At 40.8% G+C, this 26,517-nt stretch overlaps 1 protein-coding gene across 4 annotated transcripts in view; it reads left to right on the forward strand.

Annotated features, from left to right (window-relative positions):
* The window catches only part of ALKBH8 (alkB homolog 8, tRNA methyltransferase), a 50,710-nt gene that overhangs the window by 16,198 nt on the left and 7,995 nt on the right, over positions 1 to 26,517 (forward strand). For all 4 annotated transcript variants that reach the window (XM_036067854.2, XM_078059061.1, XM_078059062.1 and 1 more), the window contains 2 exons: positions 14,046 to 14,152; positions 23,924 to 24,075. In XM_036067854.2, coding sequence (XP_035923747.2) covers positions 14,046 to 14,152; positions 23,924 to 24,075 — 259 coding nt within the window. The remainder of the gene's footprint in view (positions 1 to 14,045; positions 14,153 to 23,923; positions 24,076 to 26,517) is intronic.

The following is a 26,517-nucleotide window of genomic DNA, read 5'->3' on the forward strand; positions in this document are numbered from 1 at the left end:
TATTAGTACTTTCATTTCTTATAGAATGTAAAATTAACACAGCCTCTTCTTGCGGGTGTCTGAAGTTTTATCCATCAGCTGATCAGATGGTAGGAAAACCCCTGTTTTTTACACATTTTTTACGCATTTCGCTGATAGCTGGTGAAGACAAGCCAGACTACCCTCCTGACTCGTGCAGCATTGCCATCTAGTGGCGAAGGATGGTGGCTGCGGGCCACAGAAAAAGGAACACAAAATATGTCTTTCCAGAATTTTGATACTTTTTCACATATATCACCCGATCCAATCCCTTCAGAAACTCTGAGCAGTACAGGGTAATACCCTCATTTTTACAGATGAAGAATACGAGGTTCATGTTTATTCATCGACTTGTTTGTATGGCTGCACTCTACTTGACCTGCTTAAGATAGAAAAAGCATGATTGAAAGTGATGGGTGCATACTGCAGGGAGAATTTTAGTTAGAAATCAGAATTTTAAGTCCAGAAGAACCTTTAAAATATCAGGTCATCTAATCTAACTAGATTAGAGGTTGCTTCAAAATCTGATCTTGTTCCTGGAGGCGAATACTGTTTACTAGGTTGTTTTGTTTTGCATTTGTATAGTTCCCATCACTAGGTTTTTAGTGCTTTGGCTTTTTAACCGATACTGAATTCTGTGTGATCATGTTGAGGCTGTGACGAGAGAATTAGTGCTGTTTATGAGACGGAACCATCTTATCACTCACATGTGTGGATTTTTATTAAATGCTTTATAAAATAAAATAATGAGGACGGATAGGAAAGAGCAAGAGCTCTTCTCTGTCTGGCTTATTTTTATTTTACCTCTTATCCTGGCTTGTGGCTTTAGGGGATCAGTAAAGAACATCCTTGTCTTTTCCTCTCAACTGTGTAACCAGCTGAGAAAGGAGACATAACTGGAGATCAGAGTGTCAACTTTACTACTGAGAAAACACGGGAGAGCATGGCTTTAGATCTGTAGCCAAGTGGTCGTGTTAATACGTCACCTCTGAATTAAAGTGACATGCCGTCCTTGTCACTGACGCAGCCAGACAACTGGAAACCTTCCTCGTAGAGGCAGGTTCTTCCGCTCTAACATCGGACGGAAGGAGCAGTTACTAGGTTCTGCAAACCAGCTAGATCTGAAAAAGAGGGAAGAGCTCAGCCAAGAAAGCGTGTCCCGGGCTAGCCGCTGGCCTGAGCCGTGCCCTTCCTCCTGGAGAGTTAGAAGTGAAGGAGTGGAGGGGCGCCTGGTGGCTCAGTAGGTTCAGTGACCAACCCTCGATTTCAGCCTAGGTCGTGATCTCATTCGGGGTTGTGGGATTGAGCCCCGGCTTGGGCTCCACACTCAGTGGCGGGTCTGGGGGAGATTCTCTCCCTCTTCTCCCTCTGCCCCTCCCCCTGGTCGTCCGCATGCTCTCTCCCTAAAAAAAAAAAAAAAAAAAAAATTAAAAAGAAAAGAAGTGAAGGAGTGGAGAAAAGCCAGGTATGTTATTCCTATACTCTCACTCCTGTGGAAATTTCTGCCCCCCCTAGGGAAATACGAGGAGTGGGACTAAATGTTCCTCCACAATTGAAAATCGTAAAGAAGGGAAAACTGCCCTTTACCTGCACTGATTATCTCCTGCAATTGTCACCTCCACTTGGTGTCTCTGAAGGCACATAATTTTTAGCTGCCAGTTTGAATGATGGGGTTCGTGGTTAAAGCCGCCTTGGTAATACAGAAAAGCATGCATGTTGCAACTTATGACAAGAACAATAGATTTTCTTGTAAAAGAATGTTTTTGACAGGTAGCTAATCTTTGTAATTTTGGAAGAAGTATTTACTAAACATGTAAGGGTATCATGCTGTTTAAAAAGTTGGCTATATTTGGAGCCCTTTGTTTCATATGTAAAATGGGATTAATATTAGCTCTTGCCTGGCCGAAGGATTGTGAGTTAACGTATGTGAAACTGTTTTCTAACTCAGAGCAGTTCATGGGTGTAGGGACTTACTAAGGTAAGCTGCTTCTTTGGTCCCTTCCTGGAAGGTTTCACTTCTGTAACAGAGGGAAGGTCACATTCCCATGGCCTCAAAATAAGGTTTCCGGTGGTCCCCATAAAGATGGCTTTCACCTTTTCTTCTTGCATTTACCCACCTTTGCGCCTGTTCTGTTTGCTTTTGACACTGTGTAGTTGCTTGCACTCTCTCCTGGCTCTTTGCCCCAGACCTAGAACCTGGCTCCCAGACGTCTGTCCCTTTTTCTTTATTCCCTCATGCTTGACATCCTTAATTGCTGTAAGAAATTTACTGTAGTATCTACCCCAGCTTCCATTCCATTGTAATAATTTGTCAGTGGCACCATTGTTTTTAGTGTTTGTTTTGTTTGTTTCTCCTTAGCTAAAATCCTTGAGATTATACTTAACTCTTTACTTGCTTCCTTTTCCTAGAAAATTTATGAGAACTCCTAATTTTTTTTTATTGAGTATAGTTGACATACAATATTATATTGATTTCAGGTGTAAGGTAGTGATTTGAAATTTATATACATTACAAAATGATCACCATAAGGGGTCTGGTTACCTTCTGTCACCCTACAAAGTTAATATACATTACATCAAAATTCACAGAAAGACTGACCAAAGGGTTACCACGGTACGGATAGCTGCTGGTATTAAACACAGAGATATTTGGAGAAGTACTAATTTTATAAGAAGTCGGTTTATCAGTAAATATTTTTTATTATGATGATTTTTGCAACTGAGTGGGCTGGGCAGTTGGGTATTTGGTTAAGGAAGACTTTGTCTATTGAATGCCTGCTACAGGGCTCCGTCTTTCGTTATATTACCTGTTCTCACTCCAGGCTCATGCTTTTAGCAAATAGTTACTGAGTCCAGCTTGATCTTCTGAAATATGAGGTATTGAGGAAAAATTTTTTGTGAAATGTCTCGAGCGACCCACTTTCTCTGTTGCAAGCTGAGTAGTTTTGTAGATTCTTTGGTTTTTTCCAAACTCCGTGTAGTTTGCCCCAGAGATGTTCTGATGCTGGAGTGATTCTCATCACTTCCTGTATGTCAGGAATGACTCAAGGGTACTTCTCTTTTAGGAGCATGTTGCTTTAACAGACAAATATTTCCTTATTTTCTGATCCTCAGCACAAATTGGGGGAAGAAAACAAAGACACTTTCTTTATGGGGCTTGAAACAACTAATACAATCTACACCCTCAGCATCCTGACCTCATCTTTAACCTCAAATTCAGCCCTCAGAATGTGTCTATATAAGCAACATTTATAGCCTCAGAAGCCAAGCAGTTTCTTCTTATTTTTATCTTGGTTCTAGGCCCCAGACTTCTTTTGTGAGTCCTTGGAATATTTACATTTTGTAAAGTTCTGTCAAATAAACTGTGTCTGCTGTGTAGCTCCTTTCTCCCTTCTCTGTCCCTTAAAACTTACCTGTGATGTTTTCCATCATCTCTGTAGTGCCCTCAGCATCGAAAGGATGATGATCTGCTCTCCAAGTGGGCTTATATTTCTCCCCCGTTTTGGGTGTGGGTGTGGGCGTGGGCGCTTTGTGTCCATCCATAGCTGTGGTATGGCTGTGTATATTGATGGAGGTGTACTGGGCCACGTCTCCATTTTCCTTTTTATCCAGTGTGTCCCTAACATTCAGAACTAATGTGGACCAGTGGGTCTGCCAGTCTGTGGGCCAGAAGTAAATGCTTTACCCTACTTGGTTGTGTATTTCTTTATACATTGAATTCTATTTTCACTTAAACATTTCCCCTACTAACTTAGGTTCTGAAGATGCCAATTTTTGTTTAATTTTCTTATCTTTCAAGATCTCTTGGAGACTCAAATCCCCTTTTGTGTAAATGGGGCAAATGAGAGTCTGCTGACAATTCTTAGAGTGTCCTCCTGTCCTTTATATGTAGCAGTATCCGTGCTGCCCTTACAATAAGGAGGACAGCAAAGAGGCCTGTTCCGGGGCCAGTAATCTGCTAAAAAAGATCTGTTTCACAGCGTGACATCATGAAATAGAACGTTTTGTTGTATTTGGAGCCTTCCAAGTACCAATTCTTTTATCTTTTCAGGTAGAATTTGTACATTTACTTTGTAGCAAGACAGCAACATTGTATCACTCCAGGTATGTAGAACTAGAATAAAATTTATCACTGAGTGCAGAAAGCTACAATAGAGGCCTGTTTAGGAGATGCATGGCTGTTAATTGAGAAGTCACTTAAATTTGGGGATAATATAATAAAAGATACATACATACTGCAAACACTTTGTTTTAACCTACATACAAATTCACTCACCAGTATTTTGATGTAGGGCCCTTCTTTCTGGGAGGGTCCACAGTCTGCCTTGTCTTTCCAGTTTTCATTTCTTTAAGGTGAAGCAAAAGCTTAAAGTTATCTGTGACATCTGAGTGTAGGGTTTTATGTTTTGATGTTTGTATTTCCAAGATTTTATTGTTGAATTATCACATCTGTTACAACAATTCATTATTTTGTTCACTTGTACTGTTTGTCAGCAGCATTCAACCTAATGTATAGAGAAAAAAATCCTATCTTTCCTTTGTCAATTTCATTGGTTTACATAATGTATCATTAAATTAAGTAATTGCAAAATAAGTGTGCTTGACTTGTTAAGCATGTAGCTCAGGTGGTGAGAGCAGAAATGCATGAACGTGTTGGACAGTTGCCTATGATCAGCATACATTTGGGGCTTGAACATACCTTCCAGAAGTAACGGAGTATATCAGTTGGTTAAATAGACGTCTCTTAAAACAGCTTTTATTTCTCTGACTGCATTTTCCCAAGCAATGTGGGAGATACAAAAATATTTCCAGCTTTGATTCCCTCCTCCCCAGCTCTGATTTTGGACCTGAATATCCAACTCTCTAAAAGACATTTTCTTTTTTCTACGCCTGAACTCATCTTTCTCTTCAGCCATTTACTACCTACTGCTATTCTCCCCTACAAAACAAAACAAGCTTTTGCTCTTCCTGCGTTTCCTGCTCTGTTTAATTGTCCACCAGTGGATCAATTTAGAACCTGGGAAATATTCTTTTTTTTTTAAGATTTTATTTCTGAGAGAGCGAGAAAGAGCGAGAGAGCATGAGCTGGAAGGAGGGGCAGAGGGAGAGGAAGAAGCAGACTCCCCGCTGAGCAGGGAGCCCCATGTGGGGCTCGATCCCAGGACCCTGGGACCTGAGCCTAAGGCAGATGCTTAACCGACTGAGACACCCAGGTGCCCCAAGAACCTGGGAAATAGTCTTGACATACATTTTTATGATTGTGAATTTTGCTTTCAAGTACTGTTTTAACCAAATCCCCCACATTTTCTTTTAAGAACAGCTCCTAGTGGCATAATTGTCATGCAGTAAGCTGCACATATTAAAATAGACACTCATGACTTTCAAGGTGACGGACGTGTCCATCATCCCCAGAAGTTTCCTTATCTCCTCCTGTTCCTCAGCACCTTAGATCACAAGTATTTTCCAGAGTCTTTTACAGGGGCATGTTACAGGATATGCTCTTTGCTGTATGGCTTCTTTCAGTCAACATAATTACCTGAGATGCATTCAGAGTCTAAGCTTATTTGGTATCTTTTTTGCTGAATAGTATAAGAACTTCAGGACTCTTAAACTCCGTTACTCCCTGATAATTTATATCTCATTATTATTGTGTGTTTGAATTCTCTTAATTTTTTTTAGATACTTCTTTGGCACTTACAGTCAGTGTTCATTTAGACATACTTACTATTTTCTTTGCTCTTCATTATTTTATGTCACACCTTCCATCTGGGATCATTTTCCCGTTATAATACAGCACCCTTTATATTCCCTTTAGTCCAGGTCTGCTGCTGGCCACTCTGTTATTTTTGTCTTCATTTCACCTTCATCCTTCAGGGGTACTTTCACCAGGGACAGAATTCCAGGCTGGTGGTTAGTTTCTTTTCGCGCATGAAAGATTTCATTTACTTTCTTCTGGCTCCCAGTATTGCTCTTGTGACCTTTGAAGGTGACCTTTGTTTCTTTCTCTGGCTTCTTTTAAGATTTTTTTTCTTTATCTTTTGTTTTCTGTAGTTTCATTTTGATGTGCCTGATTATCCTGCTTATTCTGATGGGTTTATTTATTCTTGGGATTTTTATGGGGTGTCTTGAACCTGTAGATTTTTTTTTTCCATCAGTTTTGGAAAACTCAGCCATTATCCCTGTAGATTTTGTCTCTGTTCCATTCTCCATCTGCCTGTTTTCTGTAGACTGTTTTGCTTACCCTCTCTTCTGTGTTTGGTGTATTTACTCTCTCCACTCCAGACGGTTTCTTCTGTCACTAATTCTCTTCTCAGCCACGTCTGATTTGCTGCTAAATCCAGTCATCGATGGCCTCATTTCAGTCATGGTATTTTTCTGTTTTAGAGTATCTGCATGGTTTTTCTTCAGATTTACGATGTCTTTAAGTCATGTCCAGTTCTCTGCTGAGATTTTCAAGCTTGGTGTTTATATCTGTAAACATGGTAAGAATCTTTGTTTCTTAGCCTGTATCTTATAGTTGCATATTTGAGGTCCCCGTGGTTTGTTTCCATTCTCCCTGCTAGACTGGCTTTTTCCAGAGCAGGTACTGTGGTTTGTTCTGATTCGGAATGCCTGAGATGAAGGCCGGTTTTCTGTATTTATAGAAAGCTCACAGACAATTATGATATTTAGCTAGGATTTTGAGTTAGAAAATGCTGAAAGGCTCAGTCTGTGAGAGTATCAACTTCAAAGGCAGTAGGATTTCATAGTAATCTTTCCCAGAATAAGTAGACATGAAATAATGTAGGTGCCGGGGCAGCTGCAGTCACCATGCAATTAAATACTCCAGCGCCGCGCTAGGAACCGAGAAAGTGAAAGTCTCTGCGTGTTGTGTCCAGACCCTTAGATGTTTGCACTGGGACTTGATCCGGCATGGACAAGTTGGGAGAGTTGGGTTCTAGCTCATCCCTATTGGTAACTCCTAGTGGACCATGGAGAAGTCACCTCATTTCTGTGCTTTCTGTTGAAGTTTGAAGTTGGCATATAGTTCTTGAATTTTATTTGTTAAACAGAATTGAGAAGAATTTAATAATGACAGCAGCTACTGTAGCTTCCACTCCCACTGGCAACACTAGCATTACTGTGAACATTACCACCAGCAATGAGGTGGGCTTTTTGTTTGTTTTTTCTTTTCTTTTTTGGTGTATATCTCCTAGTTTGTTTGTTTTTTTTTGTAATTGAGATATAATTGACATATAACGTTGTATTAGTTTCAGGTGTATAACATAATGACTTGATATATGTCTATATTGCAAAATGATCACCACAGTAAGTCTAGTTAACATCTGTCCCCACGCATGATTACAACTTTTTCCCCCTTATGATGAGAGCTTTTAAGACCTCTCAGCAACTTTCAAATATACATTATACTGTTAGTAAGTACAGTTATCATGCTGTACGTTGTATCCCCAGGATTTATTTGTTTTATACCTGGAGGGTTGCTCACCCATCTCACCTGCCCTGCACTCCCTGCCTTTGGCAACCACCAGCCTGTTCTCTGGATCTAGGAGTTTGGTGTTTTCTATTCTTAGATTCCACATATAAGTGAGATCATATGGCATGTCTGTCTCTGTCTGACTTACTTCACTTAGCATGATGCCCTCCAGGTCCATCCATGTTGTTGCAAATGGCAGGATTTCCTTCTTTTTAATGGCTGAATAATACTCTATTCTGTATAAACACCACGACTTCTTTGTCTGTTCATCTGTCAATGGACGCTTAGGTCATTTCCATGTCTTGGCCGTTGTAGATAATGCTGCAGTGAACATGGGGGTGCAGGTATCTTTTTGAGTTAGTGCTTTCATTTCCTTTGGGTAAATACCCAGAGGTGGAATTGCTGGATCATAGGGTTTTTAGTTTCTTTTGAGGAACCTCCATACTGTTTTCCAGAGTGGCTGCACCAGCTTGCATTCCCACCAACAGTGCACGAGGGTTCTCCTTTCTCCACATTTTCAACACTTGTGCCATTCCCTTCCTTCCTTCCTTCCTCTCTCCTTCCCTGCCTCCCTCCTTCCCTCTCTCTCTCTTTCTTTCTTTCTTTTGATAGTAGCCATTTTAAGAGTGATGAGGTGATACCTCATTATGGTACCTAAGGAAAGTACTATCCTAAATGAGTTTTTCTTTATGAGGAGTAATCTAGGGCCAGAGATACACTCTTAACTATTGACTTTAGCTGTCTCGTTTTGGTTATTTGTGTATATGAATCTGTTGACTTATTTTGCTTAAGGAGGAAAGCTCAGAAAATAAATAAATGGAATTTAGGAAGCCTTCTGTCCAAAAATGTAAGGTACATTACCCTGTTCTTTTCACATAAATTGTTTATGATGAATTTATTCATTAATTTATTCATTCAAAAATACTTGAGTATAATCTGCTAGACAGAATCTAGCAAGTAAATAAGGATAAAATCTCAAAAAATGTCTTTTTAAAGCTAAAATGTTTCATTACCTTTGGAGCTTTGTCATATATAAAATAAAACTTAATTTTACTGAAGTGGTTTGTGATTGACTCTTGTTTTTGGAGTCTGATTTTGGATGACGTGGATTTTCACTTCACAGTCCCTACAGAGGAACGAAGCCACAGTGTGATAAATGAAAGCTGAAAGCAGGTGGTCTCAGTGCAGACACATAAGCATGATTATATTATAGGCTTTTTTTTTTTTTTAAGATTTTATTTATTTGAGAGAGAGACAGAGGGAGCGTGAGCAGGGGGAGGGGCAGAGGGAGAAGCAGGCTCCCTGCTGAGCACAGAGCCTGATGTGGGGCTCGATCCCAGGACCCTGAGATCGTGACCTGAGCCGAAGGCAGACACCTAACCGACTGAGCCACCCAGGCGCCCTTGTATTATAGGCGTTTAAGCTAAGCATTTATAGTATGGGATATTCAGTGGTGGCTAAAGTGTCTCCAATTTAGCATTTTTTCTTTTTCACGCTTATTTTTCTGTTATGCAAGGTCTCCTTTGCTCTCTTTTGTGCCTTTTGCAAATGTGTTTCGACCATTAAACTAAAAAACGCCTCCTCTTGTTTTACATTCAGCTTGAGCTCGGTCAGATAAAGCAGTTCAAAGTCGTGTATTTGGGGTGGAGATGCAGAGATGGCAGCTTCTATTCAGTCAGCAGCTGAGGCCTGGCTCTGAAGGCAGCGTTGTATTCAGAAGTGGGATTTGCTGACATATGCTATAAAGTAGATTTGTTTGTGGTGTTTTCTTTTAAAATTTTAGCCTCACTTTGCTCGCTTCACATGCACAGTACTGCAGACAGGTTCCCAGGTATGTGTGCTAAATGCGTACATGGTACCTGACCAGCTGGGCAGGTTTTCACACCAGAAACTTCAGGTGACGCTCTGCTTCTCGCACCCTCTCTGGGCGGCAGTGAGAAGCCATGCGTTTGGGCTATAGTAGCATTTCCCTCCTGCGTGTCCCCGCTGAGGGACCGCTTTGCTCTGCCCTAGAGCACCATCTTTATGTTCACATGTGCAAGAGTTTCCACCTCCTGACAAGGACGGAGACCTGTCCTTTATAATATTGCTCCTGGCTGCAGAAGGAGGGAGTAGAGTTTGGTTTCTTACAGTGATTTTCAAATGAGAGGCCCTGGGTCTTGTTCCTGCCGTTGTTTCTTTCCTTTGAGTTTCACAAGACTTGGTAATCTTGAGATTCCAGTTTTCAAGACATTTAGCAGATTTCAAGGCTCCTGTTTTTGTTGTTGTTTGGAAACATATCTTGCTAATAGGAGTCAAGGAAGGGAAACAGGTTGGTTTCAGTCTTTAATTTTAACTTGCCTCAAGGAATGGAAACTGAGCAGGCTTATATGGGAGGAGATTGAAAGGTCATTGACATCAGCTGCTGGTCTCCAGCGTGTTCCAGACAAAATTCCTATTAGGTCCTCTGCCCTGGCATAATACGGCATGTCAGCAGGCTTCTCTTCCAGCTGCTTCTCAGCTAGGCAAAGTAGACGTCTAGGTGTGTCATTTTTTTGTAGAGAGACAGAAAATTGTATTTGGTTTACTAAAAATGTCTTCAGTTCCTCGTCTCCCCCAAGTGGACTAATGATCTGGTGATATGCTGGGATTCTGTATTTGTGATCCAAGGAGAGGATGTAAACAGGCATTTTTGACATACCCGTATTTCTTTGTCAATAGTTTGTAGCTTCAGTCTTGTCCACATGCAATCGTGAGTGTGTCTCCTTCTCTCCTTTCCCGCTTGTCCAAACATGGTAGACATGGCCGTGAGGAAGCCTGTGGAATCACCTGTTTGCTGTTTCCAACAAAAAGCAAATTCTTAGTACCTTTGGGTCCAGTGAGAACATCAGTGCAACTACAGAAGATTTATATTCGGCAGGCTGTGGGAGACACGTGGGCTTCTGTCTCTCCTGCCCCCTTCTCGGCTGTGACGTACTTTCCTCCACCCTTCTGGCATTCGTCATTCTCTGTGAATCACACGTCCTGCTTCACCTCGTGTTGTCTCTTGTGTATACGCCCTTTAGGTTTTAGAAGGCTAACCATCTCAGCCCCTTTCAAACCAGTAAGGATCCACGTTGAGTTTGTGTTCTTATCCGGAGTGTTCCCAGTAGCAGTGTACTCTCCATCTTCCTGTTTAGCTGACGTGGAGATCTGTTTATTTTATGTACTTTCCTGTCATGAGTCTTCTCTTCACTTGAGTGATAGAGTGATGGCTGTGTCTGGGGTTTTCACTCAATTGTACTTTGGATGCGCAAAGGTTTTGTAAGATCAGAAAGTCTAAAATTTTTTGTTTGCTTGCTTTGAACTGAATATTATCCTTAGTCATGCCCCACAAGCTTGCTGGGACCTTGATCCTATTGACTCTGCCATCTCGGAAAATAAGGAAAATAGGTAAAACCAAAAAGAGTAATTGGAAAAAAGGTCTTGTGGAACAAAGCTGTCCCATGGCAGAATGATTCAGGAGTTGCAGGGGACCTTATTGATTGTGAATCCTTTGTGAATTTTTTAAAAAGTCTTCTTTTCTCTTTTTCTTCCTTTTTTTTTTTTTTTTTTTTGGTTTTAAGTGTTGTTTAGTTAAGATAAAGATACTTTAAATATGAGGATAGTGAGGGATGCCTGGGTGGCTCAGCTGGTTAAGCGTCTGCCTTCGGCTCAGGTCATTGATCCCGGGTCCTGGAATTGAGCCCCGCATCTGGCTCCTTGCTCAGCGGGGAGCCTGCTTCTCCCTCTGTCTCTGCCGCTCCCCCTGCTTGTGCTCTCTCTTTCTCTCTCTCTGACAAATAAGTAAAAATCTTTAAAAAAATAAATATAATGATAGGGACAATATTTTATGATGGACTGTTTCAAGAAAAATATAGTTTTCATCGAAAATATACATTTAATTTTATAAGTAAAAATTACTTTCTTAAACTAAAAAAACCTGTAGTCTCACATTAGATACCTGTGAGGTAATAGAAGACATATATATTGGTCTTTTTCCCCAGTTCCTGGCCCAGAACCCCTGAAACACTTGTAAATTTCCTAAGCGATAGGAGTAGTAGGAGCATTTTTTGTTCTTACGTTTGGTCATTCACCTGGGCTCCTGACACAGAGTACCTGAATCCCTGGGAATATCCTGGGGGACGGCAGTGTCTTTTGTTCTAACGAGATGACTCTTGGTGGGCTCCTGGATGAGCGCTGGTCACCAGAAAGACCAAGCCGTGGTTAGAAACTTGGAACTTTCAGTCCTGTCCCTATTCTCCAGACGGGAGTGGGGCTGGAAATGGAGGTAATAATTGATCATGCCTATGTGATGAGGCCTCCATAAGAATCCCAATAGTATGGAGTTCAGAGAGCTTCCAGGTTGATGAACGAACATGTGGCAGTCCTAGGAGAGGGACGCACGCGCAGAGGTCAGGGACGCTCTGTGCCCCTTCTCACATCCCTGCCTTATGCATCTCTTCCATCCGGATGTTCGTCCGTATCCTCTATCATATCATTTTATAATAAACTGGTCAACAGTGAGTAAACTGTTTTCCTGAGTTCTGTGAGCGTCTCTAGCAAACTAATAATGGTCATCAAGGGTAATAATAAGTATTGTATATATTTTCTAATCTAAGTCCCATAATATTTGGCTTAGTTGGTAGTATATTTTTCTTCCTTGAAACTTGGCTTCTGTATTCAGGACAAGTATTTCCAAATTAATTAGTGTCACGTTCATACTTGTCTTGTTAGTTCTAATCATTTGTTTAAACTGAGATTTCCCTATTTAGAAATCATTGCTTTCTGTTGATGGGAGGAAATGTGTTTGAATTTCACAAGTAAATAGGTGCTGTATATTTGTCACACATGTTGAATGTTAATTAGCCAGAAACTGTAACCTCTGGGTGGGCAAGGTCGTGTCCCTCGCTCAACATTGTGGCTTTTGATATCTCAGACAGTGAAAAATAAATATTTGTCTAAAGAATAAACTGGAGTCTAGTCTCTCAGAGTATTTTCCCATCAACAGTTTTCATCCCCTTAAGCCACAAATGATTTTCTCTAATAAAATAATTAATAAATGTGCTCATTATTTCCTATGTAGACCTTAGTGTTTCTTCAGAAAAGTGAAACCTGTATGTATTGGTTTAAAAATGGGTCACAGTGGGCTTTTCTCCCCTCTCTCCAACTTTTCAGTATGAAAATTTTCATATAGAAAAAGATGAAAAAGGGGGCGCCTGGGTGGCTCAGTCGTTAAGCGTCTGCCTGCGGCTCAGGTCATGGTCCCAGCCCCGCATCGGGCTCCCTGCTCGGCGGGAAGCCTGCTTCTCCCTCTCCCACTCCCCCTGCTTGTGTTCCCTCTCTCACTGTGTCTCTCTCTGTCAAGTAAAATCTTAAAAAAAAAACAAAAAACGAAGATACTAAAGTCTGCTCATCCCACTGATACTTGGTTGTTGTATTTATTTTTCAAGTGGATTGATTTGTTCACTTAAAAAACATTTTTTAGCCCTGTGGCATGCCTTTTGAATTCACATTTGTCAGCTGCTGCTACATTTAGACTGAACTCTTTGGTGTTTAGGTTCCTGAGGACAAAAACAGTTTCTTGGATGTTGTATCTTTATAGGTTGTTATCCATAATAATATTTGAGCACAACTTAGGAAGAGTTGCTGAAAATGTTCCTTTGTTCTTTGATTATCTCCTATAAATTAGCCTTTAATATCCAAAATGTTGAGTGACTTTAAAGGCAAAATGGGTTATATGAGAATAGGCATCTAATGGTTGTTGGGGGGGTTATTCATTAATTTTTAATATACTATGAGTAATTATAGCTGCTGTTTTTTTGTATGGTGTGTCAGACACTGTGATTTATAACCATTGTATATTTAATTCATGTAACCAGCCTTTGGTTGGTTACCAGAGGGGTAAGGGGCTGAGGATGCTGAGGCACCGAGGGGTTAAGTGGCTTGTCCTGGGTCATGCGGCTCGCACATGGAAGACTCAGGATATGAGTGTTTCAGCTCCAAGTCCTAGCATTTGACCACCGCCCTAGTGTTTTGCATCGTATGTATGGTCCTCAAACCACCTGCATCATAATTTCCTGGGGCGATTGTTACAAATGCAGACTCTTGAGCCTCATCCTAGGCCTGCTGAGTTTGAATCTATGGATGAAGTATGTTTTTTAGTCGTTCAGTTGATTTTTTTTAAGGATTTATTTTATTTATTATTTTAGAGAGAGAGAGTACAGGAGGAGGGGCAGAGGGAGAGAGAGAATCTCAAGAAGACCCCGTGCCGAGCACAGAGCCCATTGTGGGCCTCAGTCCCAGGACCCTGAGATCATGACCTGAGCCAAAATCAAGAGTTGGACGCTTAACTGACTGAGCCACTCAGGCGCCCCATTCAGTTGATTTTTATGTGCTCTGAAGTTTGAGGACCCCTGTGCTATGCTCTTCTATAAGCATTATCATGTTTTAATCTCTATTAACCTAGAAGGATAGCCAGAATCAATTCATCATTCTTGTCCTTGGAATACATTACGTTTTGGATTCATCTTTATGCTTTCGTCTTTCCTTCAAGATTGTCATGGACTTCAAGCACCCAGATGGTGTCACAGTGCCGGTCATGTTGCCTCGTCGGAGTTTGCTGGTGATGACCGGAGAATCTAGATACCTCTGGACACATGGGTACGTATCGAAATGACCTTGGTGACAGAATATCTCTTGCTTTGTGAGAGCTCGCATTCTCTCCTGCTTGAGCCACCAGAATTGTGTCCCATGTCTGCACACTGAGGTGTCCAGGTTTCAACCCCCACGGACATCTGTGCCCTTTTGATGGTAAATAGTAGGCTTTTATTTTGACGAAATTCAAGTTTAATGGAGAGTTGCAAGCATGGTATAATGAACTCCCTTCACCTAGATTTACCAGTTGTGAACATTTGACCATGTATTTTATTGTTCTCATATGTTATCATTATTATTATCATTGATGAATCATTTGAGAGTCAGTTGCAGACATCGTGATCCTTTACTCTTACGTCCTTCATTGCATATTTCCTGAGAGCAAGGATATTGGTTATATCAGGGGTTGGCAAACCATGGCTTATTAGCCAAATTCAGCCCTTAGCCTGCTTTGTGCAGTTCTTGAGCCAAGAATGGCTTTTACATTTTTATTTGTATTTTAAAAAATGTGTTTATGATTATTATGATTATGATTGTTGTTTTGGTTTTTACATTTTTAAAGAGTTGTAAAAAACAAAAACATCAGAGAATATGTGACAGAAACTGTATGTGGCCTTTTTTGCCTAAAACGTTTACTATTTGGCCCTGTTACAGAAAAAGTTTGCCAACCCCTGCGCTGCCGAACTGTGGTGCAGCTCAAATTCAGAAACATCCGCATTGATAAAATATTCTCACACAGCCATCTTCAGATTTGCTAGTCGTACCTCACAGCATAGTGCTGTTGCAGATTGCCAGCAGTGTGGGCATGAACCCAGACTTCACTCAGGGACCGTCGCAGTAGGAGAATAGGGACGTCAGTACAGACCTGGGCTGGATCCCAGACACAGCAGGAGGAGTCGGGGTAGACGGCCGAGGAGCTGGGCGTGGGGCGGTGCCCGTGGCCGGAGGAACCCCAGTGGAAGCATAGCGATGGGGCGGGGTGGGAGGGGTGGCTTCTGGCCAAGGACCATAGGATTCCTGCTGCGTAGACGTCAGCTGGGGGACAGCTGGGCAGTGAGGAGTTTGGTCGGTTGTCAAGGAGGATCAGATGTGGGTAGTGGGGGATTCTGGTTAAGCCGACTCGGTGGGATTCTTGCTAAAGTGGGGCTCTTGACGGACATGCCCCAGGATGGGGCGAGTTGGGCTCAGGGGAGTCAGACTAAAGTTTGGTCAAGCAGAGAATCTTTGTTAGTGGTTTGTAGTACACTCTCCCTCTGACCCAGGACTCCGTCTATGACACTGATTAGTTGTCAGTTCTCTTCAGTCGTCTTCACTTGGAAACAATTCCTCAACTTCTCTTTGTCTTTCTGGATGTTGGCCTTTCTAAGGGGGCCAGTTGTTTTATAGAATGGCCCTCAATTTGAGTTTGTTTGATGGAATCTCATCTCAAAGAGATGGGTTATGCACTTTCGGCAAGAGCATAGCTTTAGCCTTTAGAGGAGAAACATTGAACTACTAAAATTTACATACAGTCTACTGAAAATACTGCTGAGTTCTGTACTTACTAATAAAGTCCTGCTTGATTTTAACTGATGCATTTTAAGAAATAAAGGAAATGAACATGTAAATGATTCGGTAACGTGTCCTGAATGTGAGCCATAAAAACTGATGGCCTGATTTTGTGCAATGAGGCTTAAAGTTACCTGATTTTTTTCGATGGCCTCTAAAATATTTTCACTTACAGTAAATGAAAATGGTGAGGCGATCCAGTGGTTTCAGGTATTTCTAGAATTGAGAATATTCACATTTTCTTTTTTTAAGTTTAAGCATTTTTACTATCGGTACATTTAAACTTAAGAGTACACTTAAACTTAGGAGGCAGACAGACGCTTCACTGAAGCTTAACCGGCCGAGCCACCCAGTTGCCCCCGATCACATTATTTTCTTGTTCAAAGAATATTGTGTGGGGACGTCTGGGTGGCTCAGTCGGTGAAGCATCTGCCTTCGGCTCAGGTCATGATCTCAGGTCCTGGGATCGAGCCCCATGTCGGGCTCCCTGCTCAGCGGGGGGCCTGCCTCTCCCTCTCCCCCTCCTCATGCTCACTCGCTCTCTATCTCTCTCTCTCAAATAAACAAATTCTCTTTTAAAAAAAGAATATTGTGAGGTTAAATGTTAAGAGTAGTTATCTCTGGAAGATTGAATTGCAGGCAACATTTATTTTTAAACCTTTCTCTAGAATCAAAATTCTTTACAATAATTTCAGGGGAGAAAAACCCTCAGTATTATTTTTAAAGGCTCCCATTGATACTCATTGCCTGTAATGTGATTGTGTGTGTGTGTGTGTGTGTGTGTGTGTGTGTGTGTGTGTGTATAGGGAAGAGAAGGAGAAAAGGAAGGGGTAGGGTAAGGAGGGAGGGGCTGCAGGTAGAGACAGAAATAGAGAGAGGCTGACCAAATAATGATATACCAACTATGGAGGTATTCATCAGAATCTCTGGGTGGACCAGAGACTAGGTTGAAAAAGCACATTTAATACACTTAAAAATATGTACAAAACACAGGAAATACACCTTGATAAAAAACTATTTTGATCTCTGTGCTGAAAACAAAGCACTAGAAAGCACTATCGAGGGATAGGAATTGAAGAAGGTTGATTTGGGGCTCCTGGCTGGCTCGGTCAGTGGAACGTGTGACTCTTGATCTTGAGGTTGTGAGTTCGAGCCCCACATCAGAGGTGAAGTTTACTTTAAAAAAAAAAAAAAAGTTGATAAACTCTGCCCTGTACAGTTAATTCCAAACTTTTTTTTCTTTTTAAAAGATATTTATTTATTTATTTAACAGCGATAGAGAGCACAAGTAGGCAGAGTGGCAGGCAGAGGGAGAGGGAGAAGCGGGCTCTCGCCGAGCAGGGAGCCGGATGCGGGGCTAATTCCAAACTCTTATTTCGGTCTAGTTCAGACTCACTGTCGTAGCCGCCGTACCTTAAGTCGGAAATGGCAGCACCTGAGCCAAATCCAGCAGTCAGGCGGGGCAGTGGTGGTCCCTGCGACAGCAATTTTATAAATTGCCTACATGTAAAAATCAGGAGCTTTCACCTAAAACGTCTGAGTCTTCAGTCTCTTTTGAAAATTGGGCGGTGTGACGGCACTGGGCCCGTGGAGGCCTGGCCCTGGCGTTGGAGACACTGTGTGGCCTTCTGTAGGTGGGGCCTGCGTCCTCAAGCTCTCCGCAGTCCCCACCGCGGTCTGTGGCGCCCACGCCAGGGCTGAGCACCAGCTGCCGTGCGTCACTGCTGGCACTGGAGCTGCTTGGACGTGCGGTAAATCTTGTCTGCATTAAAAGTAGCAAATGGGAAGCTAGAATGAGTGGGCAAGTGTTTTAAGAAAAGTGGAAGAGAACACTGTTGTTTTGAAACGAAACCCTTCATACGTGTTTAACAGCAAACAGGGTGTTTCTAGACAAACCCACGTGCTTCCCTCCTTGAGGTTATTCGACTGGCTTGGCAGGCATTTATTTATAAGTTTATTTGACTCTCCTTTTAAATTACTTTTGGAGCATTTTCTTTCTGCTGGGCCTTGTTCTCAAAGTTTCACACAATTAGCTCACTTAACTCCTACAAGTCACAGTGGAAAGTTTGTTGCGTGGTTTTGTCCCCATTTTTAAGGGAAATTGGAGCATAAAGAGGTTATGTAACTTGTACAAAGTCAGAAAACCATGAAGTGGCAGAGCCAAGATGAGAAGCCAGGCAGTCTGGCCTCAGGATCTGTGTCCTTAACCATGTCGTTCCTGCTGGACTAGGTTGCTCCTTTTCCTCCAAATTTATGCTGTGCCCTCTGGCCTTTACTCTTGCGCTAGCCCTCAGTGCAATAAATTTCCTTTTCCTTTGTTTTTAACATAGAGCTCAGCTCTTACGTCCTTTATAATATATAAAACTTTTTCTGGGTACATTAGCCTGAAATAATTTCTCCCTTAAACTCCTAGAGATTATATTGTCTTCTGCTACCTTGAGATGTCTCTTCTATCGAAGTATTATTTAAATCTAAAAAATGTTTTTATCTTTTTATTTGATATTTTTTCAACTAGATCATAAATTTGAGTAAGGAGGGAAAAAAGATGTTCAGTAATGTTTAAAGAATTTATTAATCTTAACCTGTGGATTACCTATTCCTAAAAATCTGAGATTGGTGCCAAAAGCTGTTAAGTACTGCTTGGCCTTTGTCTAAGATTTAATTCTAGGCAAGTAAAGTAATTGACTTAAAAGAACTGTGATAGAGAACTACTTGGTCCTCAAAAGGGAACTTTATTTGCTAATAAGAGTTTCAAGATACTCATTGTTCTGAAATATCTTGACTTTGTTTACTTGACTTGACTTACAGTTTTACTCATTTTCTGCCATCAGGGTAACAATCATATAAATCCAGGCAATGTTTGCTTGCTTTTTACTTCTAAAAAAATTGCCTTTGGTGCAAGCTCTTTTAAAAGAGCCACTCTCAGGGGCGCCTGGGTGGCTCAGTCGTTAAGCGTCTGCCTTCGGCTCAGGTCATGATCCTGGGGTCCTGGGATCGAGCCCCGCATCGGGCTCCCTGCTCAGGCGGGAGCCTGCTTCTCCCTCTCCCACTCCCCCTGCTTGTGTTCCCTCTCTCGCTGTGTCTCTCTGTCAAATAAATAAAAAATAAAATCTTTAAAAAAAAAAAAAAAAAAAGAGCCACTCTCCTTACATGTTTTATGAGACCAGCATTACCCTGACACCAAAACATGTCAAAGACATTACAATAAGAGAAAATTACAGACCGATATCTCTCATAACAGAGGTGAAAAAACATCCTTAGCAGAATAGGAGAAAATCCAATTGTATGATATATAAAAAAGAAAGTACATCATGACCAAGTAGAGTTTATCCCAGGACTGCAAGATTGGCTTAACATTTTGAAACCAAACCATGTAATTCATGACATAAAAAGAACAAAGGCGAAAAAAATAATCATCTTGATTGATACAAAAAATGTATTTGACAGAATTCCGCATCCGTTCATGATAAAAACTTGGCAAAAAAAGAAGGAAACTTCTTCAATCTGATAAAGGGCATCTGAGAAACCCACAGCTGACATCGTATTTAATGGTGAAATAGTGAATGCCTTTTCCTAAGATACTCAACAGGGCAGGGATGTCTGCTCTCACCACCACTCTTTAATATTACAGTGGGTGTTTTACATAGTATAACAAGTCAAGAAAAAGAAATAAAAATCATACGGATTTGAAAGGAAGAAGTAAAACTCTTTATGATTACGGATGTAGAAAATCCTAGGAAATCTACAAAACAAGTGCTAGAACTAAAAAATGAATATAGCAAGGTTGTAGCCTACTAGGTCAATATTCAAAAATTAGTTTTTAGAAAATGAAATTTTTTAAAATATACATACCACAGTGTCCTTCTTCATTCATCCACCGATGGACACTTAGGTTGTTTCCATGTCTTGGCTGTTGTAAATGATAGCTACAGTGACCATGAAATGCAGGTATCCCTTCAAGTTAGTGTTTTTATTTCCTTTGGATAAAGATCCAGTAGTGGAATTGCTGGATCACAGGGTAGTTCTGTTTTTAATTTTTGAGGAACCTCCATACTCTTTTCCATAGCAGCTGCACAAACCACATTTCCACCAGCAGGGCCCAGGGGTTTCCTTTTCTCTACACCCTTGCCAGCACTTGTGATTTTTTTATCTTTTTGATCATAGCCATTGCAGCAGGTATGAGGTGATACCTCATTGTGGTTTTGATTTCTATTCCCCTGATGACTAGTGATATGGAGCACATTTTCATGTACCTGTTGACCATCTGTATGTCTTCTTTGGAAAATTGTCTATTCAGATCCTCTGCCCATTTTTTAAATGGTTTGTTTTTTGTTGTTGAGTCGTAGTTCTTTATATGTTTTAGGTGTTAAGCCCTTACCAGATATATAATATAAAATATTTTTTCTCATTCTGTAAGTGGCCATTTCATTTTGTTGATGGTTTCCTTCACTGTACAAAAGGTTTTCAGCTTGATGTAGTCCCACTTGTTTGTTTTTGCTTTTGTTGCCTTTTGGGAATTCTGATTCTAACAACAGACTGAAGAAATAGTATAACAATGACAAAATGAAAATTGAGAACTGAAATACATTATATTTTTTCACTTTAGGATCAAATCCATTTTAATTATATGGTTGAACATTCTCTTTTTTAGATGTGTAGAAAAAACTTACCTGGCTCCTACTAAAGAGGAATCAACAACTTAAATATAAAATTATGCTTTTTAATAATTTGCTGAGATCTTTTAGGCTTAGCACATTCCCTCTGAATATAAAACCCACCTCTCTAGGAGGTAGATTAGCTAGGGTATATCAAGCAGAACACTTAGACTCAGAAGATTTAAATCCTTAGGAATAAATTTAACAAAAGGTATGCAACACATAATACACTGAAAATTATGAAACACTGCTGAGAGAAATTAAAGAAGACCGACATGAATGAAGAGGTACAGATGTTGAGATCAGGGATAGGAAACTCAGTATTGTTAAGATATCGATTGTCCGAAGTTGATCCAATGTTTCAGTGTAATTCCAATTAGAAATCTTAAGACTTTTTTATAGAAATTGATGAGCAGATTCTAAAATTTATAGGGAAATGTGAAGGATCTGGTAAAAGCAAAAAGGTCTTGAAGCAGAACAACAGTGTTGGAGGATTTATTCTACCTGGTTTTTAAAATTTACTAAAGCTACATAATCAAAAAAGTGTGTGGGATGCCCAGGTGGCTCAGTCGGTTAAATGTCTGACTTGATCTTAGCTCAGGTCTTGATCTCAGGGCTGTGGGTTCAGGCTCCACGTTGGGCTCCACGCTGGATGTGGAGCCTACTTGAAAAAAAAAGAGGGTGAAAAGAATGTAGTGTTAGTGTGTAGGTAGGTAGACCAGTGGGGCAGAATATATCCACATATATAAGGTCAGTTGATTTTTGTTTTTTTATTTGACAGAAGAGAGAGAGAGCACAAGCAGGGGGAGCCGCAGGCCGAGGGAGAAGCAGGCTCCCTGCTGAGCGGGGAGCCTGACGTGGGGCTCGATCCCAGGACCCTGGGATCATGACCCGAGCTGAAGGCAGACACTTAACTGACTGAGCCACCCAGGCGCCCCAAGGTCAGTTGATTTTTGACAAAGACACCAATGCAATTCAGTGTGGAAAGGAAATTTATAAACAGCTGGTGCTGGAACAATCGAATGTCCATGTCTGCCTCACACCATTTACAAAGGGTAATATGAGGTAGATCATAGATTTTTTTCAAAGATTTATTTATTTTAAGAGAGAGCGTGAACATGAGCAAGCTGGGGGAGGGGCAGAGGGCGAGGGAGAGGAAGAGCGAGAATCCCAAGCAGACTCTCCACTGAGTGTGGAGCCCGACTTGGGGCTTGATCTCACGACCCCGAGATCATGACCTAAGCCAAAATTAAGAGTTGGATGCTTAACCGACTAAGCCACCCGGGCGCCCCAAGGTAGAACATAGATTTAAATGTAAAAGTGAAACTTGTAAAACATCTAGAAGAAAATACAAGAGAATATTTTCGCAACCTTGGGGTAGGCAAACTTTTTAAAGAAAGATTTTAGAACACACTATAAAAGAAAAAAAAGATTAACCGCATCAAAATTAAAAACTTACTCGTCAAAAAATATCATTAAAAAAATGAAAAGGCATGCCACACATGGGGAGAAAATATCCAGAATACACATATCTAACAAAGGTTTGGGCTTAAGATTTGAACAGATCCTTCACCAGAAAAAGTATCAATGAATGGCTAATAAGCACACAAAAATATACAGCATCATCAGTAATCAGAGAAATGCAAATTAAAACCACAGTTTCAGGGGCGCCTGGGTAGCTCCGTTGGTAAAGCATCCAACTCTTGGTTTTGGCTCCGATCACGATCTCACGGGTCCTGAGATAGGGCTGCAGGCTCATCGGGGAGTCGGCTGGAAGATTCTCCCCCCCTGCCCCTCCCTGCACTTGCGCATGCACGCTCACTCTCTCTCAAATAAATAAATCAATCTTAAAAAAAAAACAAACCACCACAATTTCATACCACTTGCCACTCACTAAAATGACTAAAATTAAAAACTCAGGAAATACCAAGTATAAGAATGTCAGCCTGGAACTGTTCCATTATCTGCTGTTTTCTGATGTTGATGTCCTTGACCCTCAACTAGATTTCCCTTACTTAGAAAGATGTATTCAGAGCTACAATGGTAATTACGTATTTGTCTATTTCTCCTGTTATTTTTGTTCACTTTTTGCTTTATGTATTTTGAGGCTGTGTTATTCGTTAGATGCATCCAAATATAGATGGTTTTTATACATTCCTGTTGTATTGACACTGTTGTTAATTATGAAATGTCCCTTTTCGGGGCACCTGAGTGGCTCAGTTGGTTAGGCATCGGACTCTTGATCTTAGGGTCATGAGTTCAAGCCCCACGACGGGCTCCACGCTGGGTGTGGAGCCTACACAAAAAAAATGAATAAATAAAATAAAAAAAGAAATGTCCCTTTTCATCTCTAGTAATATTTATTCCTTTGAAGCCTACTTTGATTAGGATAGCTATACCACTTTTCTTTTGGTTTTGCTTGGAATATGTAAAATACTTGTCTTCTGTATATCTTTTTTTCTTTTTTTTTTTTAAGATTTTATTTATTTATTTGAGAGAGAGAGACAGAGATAGTGACAGAGACAGCGAGAGAGAGCACAGCGGGGAGGAGAGGGAGAAGCAGGCTCCCCATTGAGCAAGGAGCCTGACGCAGGGCTCGATCCCAGGACCCCAGGGTCATGACCTGAGCCGAAGGCAGACGCTCAACTGACTGAGGCACTCAGGTGCCCCTGTGTCTTTTTTTTTCTATCTTGATTTTCAGCCATTCTATGTTCTTATTTTAAGGTGGGTATCTCTTGTAATCAGCATATAATTGGACTTTATTTTTTTATTTTTATTTTATTTATTTATTTTTTTAAAAGATTTTATTTATTTATTTGACAGAGAGAGAGAGACACAGCGAGAGAGGGAACACAAGCAGGGGGAGTGGGAGAGGGAGAAGCAGGCTCCTCACTGAGCAGGGAGCCCGATGCAGGGCTCGATCCCAGGACCCTGGGATCATGACCTGAGCCGAAGGCAGACGCTTAACGACTGAGCCACCCAGGCGCCCCATGGACTTTATTTTTTTAACCCATTCTGACATTCTTTTTTCTTTAATTGGATGTTGTAGTCTTTTTACATTTGACGTAATTATTGATTGGATTTAAGTTTACTGTTTATGTGTTTCCTCTTCACTCCATCTGTTCCTTGTTTTTTTTCCCTTTCTCAGAATTGTATTAATTAAATATTTGTGGGCGCCTGGCTGGCTCAGTCAGAGGAGCATGCCGCTTTTGATCTTGGGGTTGTGAGTTCAAGCCCCGCATTGGGTGTAGAGATTACTTAAAATCTTAAAAAAAATTAAATATTTGTTATTCTATTTGTATTTTTGAATAACTTATTAGTGTACATTCTTTTAATATGATTACCCTGAAGATAGCTTCTTAAAAAATAGAGACTTCTATTTCTAAATTGCTTAACAATTTGGGGAATCCAGTAGATATTTGGCATAAATTCTTCTTTTTTTTTTTTTTTTTTTAATTTTTTTATTGTGGCATAAATTCTTCTAAGTTTGCTTTGTTCCCTTGATATTTTTAAAAGGACATGAAATTTTTTTTGAATACACTATTAAATAAATTATTTTGACTCTCGTTTTTAGAATCACACCCAGAAAATTTGATACTGTTCAAGCATCCAAGGGTCACAGAAGTGGGATTATCACCAGTGATGTTGGAGACTTAACTTTAAGCAAGAGGGGAATAAGGACATCATTTACATTTAGGAAAGTGAGGCAAACACCTTGTAATTGTAGTAAGTATATAATTTTGGTTCCACTGTAAAATGGAGTAAATCTAGTGTAAAAATCTTTTAAAGTCCCATCAGAACCAAGGAGAGCTTGGTCTTAACCTTAATGGCATTTCTCATACTCTGCGTAGTGTTGTACTTAATGGAGATTTTTCTTAACCGCCCCCATTGAGTTTATATTCCTTGAAAGCAGGGACTGCATTTTATTCATCTTTATTTTCCCAAATATAGTACTTAGGCATAGTTGGATGCCAAATAAACATTTTTTTAAATTGAAGTCACAGTTAAGAGTGCTAAATAAAATTATAGCATGTTAAAATATCATTTGTACAAAAATAGGTTTTATTGGAAACAGCTTGTCAAGTTTCTAAATTACTTCTCATTAACCCAACGAGGAAGTTAGAGATGAACCAATTGCTGCATAGTAAGTAGATATCTCTAGGGGGATAAACAGTGGTTTGTGTTTTGGTCAATTTGGAAATCTAGGAGGGAATAAGAGAAATGCCAAAAACTTGTCAAGAGGATGTTATTTTGAATTGTCTATACAAGTACATCATAACCTGTATTTCTTGGACTCATTGAATAAAAATCTCTTTCATTTTGTAAGTAGTATCTGTTATTAAATTTGAAATTGCTATATTTGATATCTTTTTTTTTCCTATATCTGATACCTTGATGTTAGTGAAACTTAAAACAGACTTTTGTTTCTTTTGCTAAAAGTGTCATTGAGGCCTTGGAACATCAAATTTTTTTATCAATTAAAAAAAGTGTATTTTGTATTTGTTGAGTGTCTGACACTGTCTCTAGTTTTACAAGATAATGAAAAATACAGCACGACTCCTGTTCTTGAGGAACCTGAGGGTCCAGTTGGAGAGACAGCCTAGTTTTCTTCTACAGAGGTTTCTTTGTTGCGGATGTTAATTGAATGTAAGGCATATTATAGGAGCTCTGAATGTATATTCAGTTTACAGATGTTTTTCACGTTCAAGGCCATCTTTTTGGATACTTTTGGTCAAAATTTGTGAATTTTTAAGGAGAAGGGTTGCCTCTCTAGATTACTTAGCTGTTTATAATTTCTAAGAGGATGAAATGTTACCAGGCCCGGTTGAGGGTCACTGTAGTGTACGTGGTAGTGTGATCCTGATGTGCGCAGGATACAAGGTGACCCGTCTGTTGTCACCTGCAGGTGTCAGAGCTGTCGGGCTTTCTCCAATGTCCGCATGAAGTGTTTAGAGCTGCCCTTCACACAGTAGCAGAGACTAGCTGTCTCCCACCCATTTCTCCAGGTTCGGCACGCTCTGATGAGAGTTAGGGAGGGTTCCCAAAGCCGTGAACGCTGCCGCCCACTTCTGAGCTGCCACATGATTTCTCACTGTGGCTTCTCCGGAACACCGCTCCTTCCTCCTGTACTTCCTGCAGTGAAAAGATGCGTCTCCCAGACGTCGGCCGGAGATACAGGGAAATTACAGCATAGCAGAGAACAGGCAGGGATTTAAAATGAGTGTTAGCCATGATTGCAGGGAACGGGGAACAACTTCAGAATTCATTTAATTAGGATGTTAACTAGGATAACAGTGTATCCGCAGCTTCCCTTGTCATCCCCTGGACTTGACGGTGTTCTCCTTAGGGTGTGCTGATCCGCTGAAGGAGGCGATGCCTGTCGTCACTGAGATGATGGGCTCTCGAGTCCCCACTGGCTGGGTGCAAGTCCTGGCCCTGTGACTTACCATCTTTGTCACTTCAGGATCGTTACTCAGCATTCTGGGCTTCATGTCCTCATCTGTAAAATGGACGCAGCAGTACCATCTCAAGGTGTTATTGTGAGAATTGAGACCATCCGTATAAACTCCTTCAAATAGTGTTCATTAAATGCTTGTGATCATAACCAAATGACACCTCCTCCTAGGTCTTGTTGTTTTTCCAAGAGTGCTAGGGCCCCAGAACTCCTGTTTCCTTTGCTCACCAGGAGAAAAACCCTAACTCCTGTTAATTCAGCTAAATTTCTTCTGGTTAGGCCAGGCCCATCAAGATGCTTTCCGAAATAAAAGGACCTTAATCCCAGGATGAACTAGGCATCTGCATTATCAGGCTTGCAGAATTGCAGTTCATGTCTTGTTGCAGATGGATTTTTCCCCTTTTTTTCATTTAGACCCCTCACACATGTAATTGGACTTGTTAGGTAAGAGCTATTTTTAAACTGATAAATCAGAGCCTGCTTACCCCTAGCCACCAAATTTGCATTGATTTGGTTGTTTTTTTAAGAAAACATACCTTATGGGGCACCTGGGTGGCTCAGTTGGTTAAGCGACTGCCTTCGGCTCAGGTCATGATCCTGGAGTCCCGGGATCGAGTCCCGCATCCGGCTCCCTGCTCGGCAGGGAGCCTGCTTCTCCCTCTGACCCTCCCCACTCTCATGTGCTCTCTCTCTCTCTCTCATTCTCTCTGTCT

The sequence above is a fragment of the Halichoerus grypus genome, chromosome 11 (genome assembly GCF_964656455.1).
Source record: "Halichoerus grypus chromosome 11, mHalGry1.hap1.1, whole genome shotgun sequence".
Lineage (NCBI taxonomy): Eukaryota > Metazoa > Chordata > Mammalia > Carnivora > Phocidae > Halichoerus > Halichoerus grypus.